A 13,331-nucleotide genomic window follows, 5' to 3' on the forward strand; every position below is an offset into this window, starting at 1 on the left:
AGTGTCCTATCTTTTTGCCTTTTCATACTGCTCATGGGGTTCTTAAGGCAAGAATACTGAAGTGATTTGCCATTCCCTCCTCCAGTGGACCTATAACGCATACAGACTAACTTCTCAAAATAATGTCAACTATCATGACTGATCCAATTCTTCTGAAATGCTCCTTACCTCGTATTGAGAAAAGAAAAGCATGTAAGCAAGAACAAGACCAAGTTTTTCATTCAATTTAGGTCACTGACATTCTCCATTTGTTTGAAATGATAGGAAGGGATTATCATTTTAATAATATTTGATTATCTGAAATCCATTCTAAAATTAACAAGTTTGGTTTATAAATTGCTCATACAGAGGAACTGTGGTGCTGGAGAGACCCTTGGATTCAAGGAGATCAAACCAGTGAATCTTAAAGGAAATCAACCCCGAGTGTTCATTGTAAGGACTGATGTTGAAGCTGAAGCTCCAATACTTTGGACACCTGGTGTAATGAGACAACTCACTGGAAAAGACCCTGATGCTGGTGAAGATTGATGGCAGGAGAAGAAGGGGACGAGACGGACAAATAGTTGGGTGGTATCACCAGAGTGCAGTCCATGAGGTCACAAAGAGTCAGATGTGATTTAGAGACTGAACAGCATATAGAGGAAATCAACAAATCAGTTGGAATTAGCAGAAAAGTCAATTCTTTAGTAGAAGTATTCTGTGACTACATTCTGCCACCATTTAGCTTTCAGGATAGCATGTGCTGCTGCTGTTGTCATTATTATGATTACTATTACTTCTGTCATCTGGGTATGTAAACCTGAATAGCAACACCCAGGGGTCATGGCTTCACAAGAGTGGGGAACTGCCGTGATGACTCACCCCCAGGCCGTCCTGAGCGGGTTCCCGACACTGGCTTGTTTGCTGACTTGGCCCTTGACTCGACGTAGAGCTGCTGACCTAGATTCTTGATCTTGTTCATACTGGCACAGATCTGCTGCAAAGTCAACTTAGGGCAAAGAGTGATGACCAGTGTTTCAAAGATTGTAACAATGCGCATCAAGAGATACATAAACCAAATACATGGAACTTTTGGTTCTCTGAGGATAGAATAACTGAAATCACCATTAACAGCATTAGTTCAGTCTTCCTCGGAGCCACAGCACAGGGGTACCAAGGAGGCTTTGCATCAACCTGTCCACAACATGCTAGTTTTTATTTTAATTTTATTTATTTATTTTTTTGGCTGTACCCTGTGGCCTGTGGGACCTTAGTTCCCAAACCAGGGATTGAACCCATGCCCTCTGCAGTGAAAGTGCTGAGTCTTAACCACTGGACTGCCAGGGAAGCCCCCAGGCTAATTTTTAGAAAGCACACAAGTAGCCCAAATGCCACCTTCTTAAAGGTGGTATTTTCTTTAAGTAGATCAGAAAGTCTACGACCAAATGAGGTCTTCAAGTCAAGAGCATATACTGAGAAGCCACACACGTCGAGGTTCAGAACCGGCACTGACGCGTCATGGGTAGCAACACATGGAGAAAAGGCCATGGGCTCAGAAGTGCACTCGTGCCTGCTCACCGGTGCCTCCGGCACCTCATCCACGCTGTGCCCGCTGGACTCACTGGAGGACGCAAGGCTGACCTGAGGCTCCTGTGACCCGCTGCTCCCCAGGCTCCCGTAGCCGCTGGACTTGCTCCCGTGAACAGGCTGTGAGAGAGAGGGAGGCCCATGCAGCCTCGGGTTACACGGCAAGTTAGAGGGGAGACCTGCGTTACCTGGCCCTGTGCTCACCTGCAGTAATCACTAAATTAAAGCGAAAAATTTTGGAATCCTAATGGCGGCATGTGAAGGGTGATGCTGACATAGAGGACATTTCTCTCTCATCTCAGTAATTCTCAAGGGCAGAGTTTACTTTTCTAGTCTGGCGGGGGGGCGGTATTTAGAGTACAGCGATTTTTTTAAAAGCTGTGGTTAATAAATTTAACACAACATGAAAATAAACTCTAGCTCTTGATGCTGAGTTTAAAACAGGCAGAACAAACAAAATACCAATACATACCATACTATCCCCCAAACCTAACAGATACTTCATGAACCCTAGAGATGGCTGGATAGCTTCATTGACTCAAAGGACATGAGTTGGAGCAAAGTCTGGAAGACAGTGAAGGACAAGGAAGCCTGGTATGCTGTAGTCCATGGGGTTGCAAAGAGTCGGACACGACTCAGCAACTGAACAACAGAGATTTTATGAACAACCTTTTGAAAATTACTGACCAACAGTTTTAGTGGTACCACTGTTGTGGCCAAACGCTCCGGGAAGCTAACTCACTCAGAAGGACAGTGTAAATAGTGGAGCGCAGTTTATTACATCAGCGGGTCCAAGGCAGAGTTTCCTCTTGACCCAGAGGCTCTGACCGATTTTTGTGACAACCTTTTATATCCAAAGTGTAGGTACCCAAGCCCGTATCCCCAAATTCTTTAAAACCCACTCTGGACAATGTTATTAAAAGATACAATCAGGTTACAGCCATAAATTCACATTCTAAAGCTATCTGGACATACAGCTTGGCCAACAGCAATAGGTATTATTAAGATTATAGATAGTGATTAATTACATAGGGGACACTGCATTCCTTCTGGCTCTGGGGGGTCTAGCTAGGTATGGGGTCTGCCTGGCCTGGTTTTTATCCGCCCGGGAGGCCTACTCGGCTGCTGGTATTTTATCTTCATGGCCTCCTAGATATACAGTCCAAAAGTTCACCAAGACTGTAAGATGGAGTTCCTTTTCTTTTAAAAATGGAGTCAGTCCAGTGAGGGCAACCTGCTCCTCTCCTCTTTCACCATCAATAAACACTCAACAAGGTTACTAATTGAATCTCTAGGAGAAATCCTTTTGGTACTTGTTTTCAACAGGTAGTTGTTTTTCATATTTATGCCTCATAATGATTAGAGATAGTGAGACCCGCCACTCCTCCCTCAACTTTTAAAATTAATTATTTCAAAGAATAGCAAAGCTAAAACACTGGCAGCGTTTGAAAGACAAGAATTCTCCCGTTTAGAAATAACTTCTTTGTCTAATTGCTTCCTGTGACTCCTTATGCTGTCTTCAAAAAGTTTCTTACAAAAATGTCCTGTGTATTTAACACAGATAAAGGAAAACAAGATTAATGAAATTTAACTTAAAAACAAAAAGAAGAAGACAAAAATTTCTGGAATGTAGAGGGTAAGGCTGGCAGTTTATTTCTGTGAAATGACTTTACTAAGACTGAATGTTAAAATTAAACACAACTGTGAGAATTTTGTGTTTTGTTTTTTTTTATCTCTCACTTTACCTGTAAGAGAAGTTTTTGAATCTGTTCTTGTAATTCTGTGGTGTCTTTGTCATCATTGCTCACCTTTTTCACTCTGGTGGCAAAAACATCCTTGTTTAGTGGACTCCTACAAATGCCAAGGGAAAGACTGAGTCAAGCAATTTAAGATTCATTCAATGAAGTCTAAAGTGATCTTTAATAGAATATTCAAACAATAAAGCTATATCTTTACAAAGTAACTCTTCAACTCCAAATACAGAAAATATAAAGCTCATATTCTATTTATGGAAGCAGAGAAAATTCTAAGAAACAGGGGAGACGTTAACAGATTTTAGTTTAGTCTCTTCATAGCTCTGATCTTTCCATAATCATTTCAGCACTGTATCTGTATAAATTTAAAACAGTGACAAGTAACCTCCTCAGCTACTGAAGCATGTTCAACAACTACTGGTCTCAAAATTTAACCTGAACTGAGTAACCTACTGGTTCTGAAACTGAGGCCTTCCTTGGTGGTTCAGACAGTAAAGAATCCGCCTTCAATGAAAGAGACCTGGATTTGATCCCTGCGTCAGGAAGATTCCCTTGAGGAGGAAATGGCAACCCACTCCAGTATTCTTGCCTGGAGAATCCCATGAACAGAGGAGCCTGGTGGGCTACAGTCCATGGAGTCGCAGAGTCAGATACGACTGAGTAACTAACAATTTCACTTTTCACTTTTTTTCTAAGAAATTTTAAGACCTTAAGTTTGTCAAACAATATTCAATGCTTAATGTATCTAATCACTTGAGCTACGTAATAAAGATGACTCTGCTCCCATCCTCATGGTGAACATGCGGCTGTCACAAAACCTTCAGTCTTCTTCATATTCAAATTCTAGAGCATCTGAAATCTACTAGCTGAATATCAACAAAGAGAAGGAACTGACAATGACTCAGGACCCTCTATGTGACAGGAAGTAGCCTTGCTTCAAGACATACATCAAGAATAAGCCTCATTTTCTAAACTCTCACAATATGTGAGCACCATTTCAACTGCTCCACCACGTCCCCCTCCCCCTGCCCCATGCACCATGAGCCTGAGTGTCATCCAGAGGTGTCTGGGCTGCTGGTCAAGTGCAAGTTCGAGTGAAAATAGGACACCCAGCTTTGTGCAATGAGACTGGGATATTCCCGGTGGGACCCTTTCTACAAAACGGAGTTGTACATTTAATCACCAATTACATCACTCAAAGGATTTACATGAGAGGATTCCCTGCTGGTCTAGCCATGAGGACTCAGAGCTTTCACCGCCAAGAGCTCAGGTTCAACCCCTGGTCAAGGAACTAAGGCTTCCTCGGTGGCTCAGTGGCAAAGAATCTGTCTGCAGTGTAAGAGATGCAGGAGATTCAGGTTTGACCCCTGGGATGGGAAGATCCCCTGGAGAAGGGAATGCAACCCACTCCAGTATTCTTGCCTGGAGAATCCCACGGACAGAGGAGCCTGGTGGGCTACAATCCATAGGATCGCCAAGAGGCAGATATGACTGAGCATGCACCTGTAAGGAACTAAGATCAACTAAAATACCACAAACTGCATCACTCAGCCAAAAAAAAAATATTCACATCGCAAGAGTGACACCACTTTCAACAAATGCTATCAATTCAGCAAGAAGAGTCGGCTGTGGTGCTCATCAGGAAATTGGTTGAGGGCTAAGGAAGGAAATTTGGTTTTCATCTCCTTTTTGCAACTTCCACCCTCAGAGATCGCTGAGAAAGTGACTCTTTCACCAAATGCGGATTTTTTTTCCTTCTGTAATGTGAGAGGTAACAAGCACCTAGCCTTCCTGCCCACAGAGCTGCTTAATATCAAAGAGATAATTAAGGTTAGGGTCCCTCACTGAACACTCTCACGGCCCCCCTCCCACCTCAACAGTCACCTTTCCAAAACTCTACTCTTGTGTCACAGCACATGAGTAGTTTCTGTTTTCCCGTGCGTGCTGGGCTACATGGAGGCAAAGAGAATGTCTGTTCTGTTTACAACCTCATCCTCAGGGTCCAGCACAACGCCTGACTCAGCAGGTACTTCATTAATACTTATTGAAGGAATAGATGCATTAAAGTAACTACACAAACGTAACAGATGATTATTATTACCTGCTGCTGCTGCTGCTGAGTCGCTTCAGTCGTGTCCGACTCTGCTCCCCACCAGGCTCCCCTGTCCCTGGGATTCTCCAGGCAAGAACGCTACCTGCTGCTGCTGCTGCTAAGTTGCTTCAGTCGTGTCCGACTCTGTGCGACCCCACAGACGACAGCCCACCAGGCTCCCCCGTCCCTGGGATTCTCCAGGCAAGAACACTGGAGTGGGGTGCCATTTCCTCCTCCAGTGCATGAAAGTGAGAAGTGAAAGTGAAGTCGCTCAGTCGTGTCTGACTCTTAGCGACCTCATGGACTGCAGCCCACCAGGTCCCTCCGTCCATGGGATTTTCCAGGCAAGAGTACTGGAGTGGGGTGCCATTGCCTTCTCCAAGAACACTACCTACTAGACTCTAAATGCTTTCCCTCACATAATCCTGCATGTGGAGATGCAAATATTGGTATAATCTTGAAAAAACACTGAAAACACTAAGTATTAATATGTCAATTTATTCCACATATTTTTAAGATTTTTTTTAATGTGGACCATTTTCAACGTCTTTATTGAATTTGTTACAATACTGTTTCTGTTTTATGTGTTGGCTTTTTAGCCTCAATGTATGTGGGGTCTTAGCTACCCAACCGGGGATCACACCTGCACCCTCTGCAATGGAACTCAAATTTTTAACCACTGGACCACCAGGGAAGTCCCTACTCCATATATATATTTTTAAAGTAATTCTTTCCTCTTTCCTTTTTATAAATTATGAAAGTATGGTATTTACAGAAGACTTGGAAAATAGAGGAGAGTTACATATAGCTCCACTATATATATATATATATATAATTTTTTTAAGTAGATAAATTAAGATTCTTAGTTGAGGTTTCAATATCAAAGGGTTTCTCTGGTGGCTCAGATGGTAAAGAACCTGCCTACAGTGCAGGAGACCTGGGTTCGATTCCTGGGTTGGGAAGATCCTCTGGAGAAGGAAATGGCTACCCACTCCAATATTCTTGCCTGAAGAATTTCATGGACTGAGGAGCCTAGCTACCTATAGTCCATGGGGGTCACAAAGCGCCAGGCACAACTGAGTGACTAACATACACACACTCAATATCAAACTCTCAAAAATTAGTGGAATGAATATACAGAGAAGTAGAAGGATATAGTAAACCCGAGAAGCACTGTGAACCAATTCAACATAATTAAGATTTATACAGTTTTCACGCAACAGTAGGATCCAAATTCTATTCAAGCTCCCACAGAGTCTAAACTAGGAGACACTGGAACATATCCAGGGACATGAAACAAGGTGCAAAAATTTCATGGTCTAAAGGTACTGAAAGCCTGCAAAGTCTGTTCTCTTATCACTTTGGAACTATGCTAGAAATCCGTATCAAAAGATATTTGAAAATAACTCACATATTTTCAAGTGCAATGTGACATATACCAAGAGAGATTTTTGACTTATTAGCCATTGAAAGCCCCTATTCCATACATTTTAAAATCAAAGAACAGAGACAGTTGGAGAAAAAATCTAGGACGTTCCTCTGGTGCTGATGGAGAGGTGCTCAGACCAGTCAACAGACACCCAGATGGACACCTCATCAGAGGAAGTGGAGTTTCCTATATTCTTTCTAAGCAACCATCTAATTTTATCTTCATTTTCCAACAGGTTTCCCTATTGGGCTGATCAACATGAATAGCTCTTCTTTGGCAGTCATATTAGCTACCTTAATTATCAGATTAGTCTTCTACCACAAATCAGTCTTATGAGTCAGGGCTGCAGGGAGCCTCATGCTTCCACTAAGGCTGCAGACTCTGCTGAGAGGCTGAACCCTGGAGCACAGTCAGGTCAGAGCAACCTGAGGCCTATCTCACCATGGTCCAGCATCACTCCAGCACAATATTAACACAGGATAGAATAAGCCTGACTGGGAGATCTACTGTTCTTAGTTGCACAAAAAAATACAAAAGACAATTTATCAACCTATGTTTTTTCCAGTGTTCGTGTACAGATGTGAGAGTTAGACCATAAGGAGGGCTGAGTGTTTTTGACCTGATGCTTTCGAACTGTGGTGTTGGAGAAGACTTTCGAGAGTCCCTTGGACCGCAAGGAAATCAAACCAGTCAATCCTAAAGGAAATCAACCCTGAATAGCCATTGGAAGGACTGATACTGAAGCTGAAGCTCCAATACTTTGGCCAACTGATGCAAAGAGCTCACTCATTGGAAATGAAGCTGATACTGGGAAAAACTGAAGGCAAAACGAGAAGGGGATTGCAGAGGATGAGATTATTAGATAGAATGGCCATCTCAACAGAAACTGACAAACCCTGGGAGAAAGTGGAAGACACAGAAGTCTGGCCTGCTGTAGTCCACGGGGTTGCTAAGAATTGGATACAATTTAGCAGCTGAAAAAGAACAACAGCAGCAGCATAATACTGAAGTTCAGTTCAGTTGCTCAGTCCTGTCTGACTTTGTAACCCCATGACCCACAGCACGCCAGGCCTCCCTGTCCATCACCAACTCCCGGAGTTTACCCAAACTCATATCCACTGAGTCAGTGATGCCATCCAACCATCTCATCCTCTGTCGTCCCTTCTCCTCCTGCCCTCAATTTTTCCCAGCATCAGGGTCTTTTCCAATGAGTCACCTCTTCGCATCAGGTGGCCACAATATTGGAGTTTCAGCTTCAACATCAGTCCTTCCAATGAACACCCAGGACTGATCTCCTTTAGGATGGACTGGTTGGATCTCCTTGAAGTCCAAGGGACTCTCAAGAGTCTTCTCCAATACCACAGTTCAAAAGCATCAATTCTTTGGCGCTAAGCTTTCCTTATAGTCCAACTCTCACATCCATACATGACTACTGGAAAACCATAGCCTTGACTAGACAGACCTTTGTTAGCAAAGTAATGTCTCTGCTTTTTAATATGCTGTCTAGGTTATTCATAACTTTCCTTCCAAGGAGTAAGTATCTTTTAATTTCATGGCTGCAATCACCATCTGTAGTGATTTTGGAGCACCCAAAGATAAAGTCAGCCATTGTTTCCACTGTTTCCCCATCTATTTGCTATGAAGTGATGGGACTGGATGCCATGATCTTAGTTTTCTGAATGTTGAGCTTTAAGCCAACTTTTTCGCTCTCCTCTTTCACTTTCATCAAGAGGCTCTTGAGTTCTTCACTTTCTGCCATAAGGGTGGTGTCATCTGCATATCTGAGGTTATTGATATTTCTCCTGGCAATCTTAATTCCAGCTTATGCTTCCTCCAGCCCAGTGTTTCTCATGATGTACTCTGCATATAAGTTAAATAAGCAGGGTGACAATATGCAGCCGTGACGTACTCCTTTTCTTATTCTGAACCAGTGTGTTGTTCCATGTCCAGTTCTAACTGTTGCTTCCTGACCTGCATACAGGTTTCTCAAAAGGCAGGTCAGGTGGTCTGGTATTCCCATCTCTTTCAGAATTTTCCACAGTTTATTGTGATCCACACAGTCAAAGGCTTTGGCATAGTCAAGAAAGCAGAAATAGACGTTTTTCTGGAACTCTCTCGCTTTTTCGATGATGCAGCAGATGTTGGCAATTTGATCTCCAGTTCCTCTGCCTTTTCTAAAAAGAAAACGCATGCTTGATGTTGATGCTTGATGTTCATGGTTCAAGTATTGCTGAAGGCTGGCTTGGAGAATTTTGAGTATTACTTTACTAGTGTGTGAGATGAATGCAATTGTGTGGAACTTCCCTGGTGGCTCAGACAGTAGAGCATCTGCCTACAATGCGGGAGACCCGGTTTCAATCCCTGGGTGGGGAAGATCCCCTGGAGAAGGAAACGGCAACCCACTCCAGTATTCTTGCCTAGAAAATCCCATGGGGTCACAAAGAGTCAGACATGACTGAGCGACTTCACTTCACTTCACTTTGAGCATTCTTTGGCATCACCTTTCTTTGGGATTGGAATGAAAACTGACCTTTTCCAGTCCCATGGCCACTGCTGAATTTTCCCAATTTGCTGACATATTGAGTGCAACATTTTCACAACATCATCTTTTAGGATTTGAAATAGCTCAACTGGAATTCCATCACCTCCACTAGCTTTGTTCATAGTGATGCTTCTTAAGGCCCACTTGACTTTGCATTCCAGGATGTCTGGCTCTAGGCCAGTGATCACACCATCATGATTATCAGGGTCATGAAGATCTTTTTTGTATAATTCTTTTGTGTATTCTTGCCACCTCTTCTTAGTATCTTCTGCTTCTGTTAGGTCTATTCCATTTCTGTCCTTTATTGAGCCCATCTTTGCATAAAATGTTCCCTTGGTATCTCTAATTTTCTTGAAGAGATCTCTAGTCTTTCCCATCCTATTGCTTTCCTCTATTTCTTTGCATTGATCACTGAGGAAGGCTTTCTTATCTCTTCTTGCTATTCTTTGGAACTCTGCATTCAGATGCTTACATCTTTCCTTTTCTCCTTTGCTTTTTGCTTCTCTTCTTTTCACAGCCATTTGTAAAGCCTCCTCAGACAGCCATTTTGCTTTTTTGCATTTCTTTTTCTTGGGGATGATCTTGATCCCTGTCTCCTATACAATGTCATGAACCTCCATCCATAGTTCATCAGGCACTCTGTCTATCAGATCTAGTCCCTTAAATCTATTGCTCACTTCCACTGTATAATCATAAGGAATTTGATTTAGGTCATACCTGAATGGTCTAGTGGTTTTCCCCACTTTCTTCAATTTAATACTTAAGAGTTAGATATAATTCCCATTCCTAATAGAAACAGACATCAAAGGGAAACTTATGGGCTGGCTGAGAAACCTTCAGGTCAATTTTATATGGACCACAAAGCCCAGAGACCAACAGGATATCAGACTATAAGAACAATGGTCCAGGTTGCTTGGGATTCATTTGTAAGGTTGCTACACAGACAGGAAACAATAATGAAGCAGGCTTGAATTAGAAGTGCCGGCAGGCAAATAAATATGAAATAATCTATTTAAAAAAAATAAAGATGTAACAAAATTGAGACAAATAAGTGGAATTCGACAGTAGAAGAAAAGAAAAAAAATAGAAAAAAGAAAAAAAAATCTTATAGGCTCATTAAAGAGAATGTTAAGTTGAGAAAAGGAAAAGAAGAGAAAAAAAACCCCTTACTCCAAATCCACTATCCACACATAATCAAAATTTATATTTTATTTCTTTCTAATCTTCTTTTTCCTATTTCATAGTGTTTGTTTTAAACATAATTAGGCTGTAAAAAAATTCTGCAGGCTGCTTTTCCTATCACCTAATATATCAATTTCCCATGATACATACTTTCTATACAAATTTTCATTGGATCAATATAATAACATGTCAAACAAATATTTCAGAACTTCCTTAATGATGACATTAAAGCTAGTATTAGTCAATCCTAAAGGAAATCAACCCTGAATATTCATTGGAAGGACTAATGTAAAGCTGAAGCTCCAATATTTTGGCCACCTGATGCAAAGAGCTGACTCACTGGAAAAGATGCTGATGCTAGGAAAGACTAAAGGCAGAAGGAGGAGGGGAAAGCAGAGGATGAGATGATTAGATAGCATCATTGACTCAATGGACAGGAGTGTGAGCAAATTCTAGGAGGCAGTGAAGGACAGAAAAGCCTGGTGTGTTGCAATCCACGGGATCAAGAAGTATCTGACATGACTTAGGCACTGAACAACAATAAGCTATTACAATTAAATAACATTGCAGAATCTGTCTTTTTTTATAAAGCTCTCTGTATTTAGACATTTCTTTAGAATACTCCCATAATAGAGTTACTAGGCCAAGGAAGTAGAAGTAGAAATATTATAAGGCTCTTAATATTTAAAGGCCAAACTGTCTTCCAGAAGCACTGTCAAAAACCTATTTTTTGTTGAGTTCATGTATCAACTGATTCAAAGGGGTGTCAATGGGCCTGAGAATATTATTTGAAAAAACATGTTTTAGAAAATATGAAAACTGATTGACTTACGTTCGCACTTTATGGCGACCAATGATGAAAGAAACCTTCCGGCTCCATGGGTTCATGAAGCTGGACCAACTGGAGTCCAGTATGACGTAATCCCCATTTTGACAACAAAATCTAATGGGCAGGTGCTCAAAGGGAGGATGGCCTGCATACTTCAAGACTACACAAAGCAATAAGACAGAATTTATTTAACATGAATGTTTATTACAAACGCCTCTCTTAAGGCACTTATTTGTAAATGTTTTAAAATATCAAAATAGAAAAAAATATTGTTTCAATGGTTTGAATGCACTACTTTCTTGATTAAAGGTAACACTCTAATGATTAAGGGGCTTCCCGGGTGGCACTAGCAGCACTGCTTGCCAGTGCACGAGAGATGGGTTCGATTCCTGGGTCAGGAAGATCACCTGGGGGATCCCCTGGGGGAGGAAACGGCAACCCACTCCAGCATTCCTGCCTGGAAAAATTCCATGGGGGTGGGCTGCAGTCCAGGGGCTGCACAGGGTGGAGTGACTGAGCACTTCCAATGATTACAGCTTGAGAGAAGCTCTAGTGAGAAATGAAGTGAAAAATTTAAGAAGATCAGTGAAAAAAAGAAAAGAAAAGCCCTCCTGTAAAGAAGCAGGTGCTTACCTTTTTGGTGCATGGCAAGCATCAGAGGGCGATCTTCTGGGTGTAGGTATGCTAGGATGGATGTCCCGATCAGGTCCTGAGGTAGGTAACCCAGGAAAGGCACGGCCCTGAGCACAGACACAGCACAGGCAGCACATCACTCGCACCGAGTGCCTGTTGCACCTCACACACTCTCAACAGTACTTTTCAGATAAACTCTAAATATGAAGAAAAGGTATGCAGAGATGTTCATTACAGCATTTATAAAAGCAGCAAGCAACCCGAGTGCCTTCACTGTGGGGAAAGAGTTAACATAATCTAAGACGCGTTGGTCACTGGAGGTGTTGCATCAGAATCACCTGCCAAACTTCCAAAGGCCAGATTTGCAGGCTCACCGCTTCCTAAATCAGCGTTTCTGGGAAAGACTAGGAGTCTATACTTTTCCCAAGTTCTGTAGAGGTCTCAGAGGGCTTCCCTGGTGGTCAGACAGTAAAGAACCTGCCTGCAACGCAGGAGAACTGGGTTTGGTCCCTGGGTCAGGAAGATCCCCTGAAGAAGGGAATGGCAGCCCACTCTGGTATTCTTGCCTGGAGAATCCCCATGGACAGAGGAGTGGCGGGCTACAGTCCGTGGGGTCACAAAGAGTCAGACACGACTGAGCAACTAACATTTTTCATTTTTTCAGTGGTCTCTTGAGGCCCTCAATTGCACTGCCTTTTAAAAAGTCTACAAAGATCATATTATAACAAGAAGAATGCTTATGGTGTTAAATGAAAAAAGCAGGCTACAAATTTATACAGAGTATTTAAAAATATACAAAAACAATGTCTCTCAAACAGTAGTATCAAATAGAGGACCAGTCACAAAGACATTTGTAGGATAAATGTTCGTAAGAAAATTCTAATGACCAGACATTCAAGATGACTTAGGAAAAAAACTGACTCTGTAAAACATTTTCTATGTGTACAAATTCACAAATAGTTTCTTTTTTTCACGTATATATAAGAAAGAAAGAAAATGAAGTTGCTCAGTCATGTTCAACTCTTTGCAACCCCATGGACTGTACCCTGCCAGGCTCCTCCATCCATGGGATTTTCCAGGCAAGAGTACTGGAGTAGGTTGCCATTTCCTTTTCCAAGGGATCTTCCTGACCCAAGGATCGAACCCAGGTCTTCGGCATTGCAGGCAGACGCTTTACCGTCTGAACTACCAGGGAAGCTCATGTATATATAATCTTTGTTATTTTTTGCCACATCCTCATGATATTCAGGATCTAAAGTTTCTCATCCAGGGATTGAATCCACACTCCCTGCAGTGGAAGCCTG

At 42.1% G+C, this 13,331-nt stretch overlaps 1 protein-coding gene across 29 annotated transcripts in view; it reads right to left on the reverse strand.

Annotated features, from left to right (window-relative positions):
* Positions 1–13,331, reverse strand: part of PER3 (period circadian regulator 3) — a 71,292-nt gene that overhangs the window by 35,339 nt on the left and 22,622 nt on the right. For 19 of the 29 annotated variants that reach the window (XR_009595722.1, XR_009595712.1, XR_009595711.1 and 16 more), the window contains 5 exons: positions 12,028–12,134; positions 11,398–11,554; positions 3,312–3,417; positions 1,558–1,686; positions 862–988 (listed from right to left, as the gene is read on the reverse strand). Coding sequence is in view for 3 of the 29 variants with exons in the window: in XM_060396123.1 (XP_060252106.1) it covers positions 862–988; positions 1,558–1,686; positions 3,312–3,417; positions 11,398–11,554; positions 12,028–12,134 (626 nt within the window). In the remaining 26 variants the exon portion in view is untranslated. The remainder of the gene's footprint in view (positions 1–861; positions 989–1,557; positions 1,687–3,311; positions 3,418–11,397; positions 11,555–12,027; positions 12,135–13,331) is intronic. The other 10 variants (XR_009595717.1, XR_009595716.1, XR_009595709.1 and 7 more) reach the window with 4 other exon arrangements.

The sequence above is a fragment of the Ovis aries genome, chromosome 12 (assembly GCF_016772045.2).
Source record: "Ovis aries strain OAR_USU_Benz2616 breed Rambouillet chromosome 12, ARS-UI_Ramb_v3.0, whole genome shotgun sequence".
In the NCBI taxonomy this organism is placed as follows: Eukaryota; Metazoa; Chordata; class Mammalia; order Artiodactyla; family Bovidae; genus Ovis; species Ovis aries.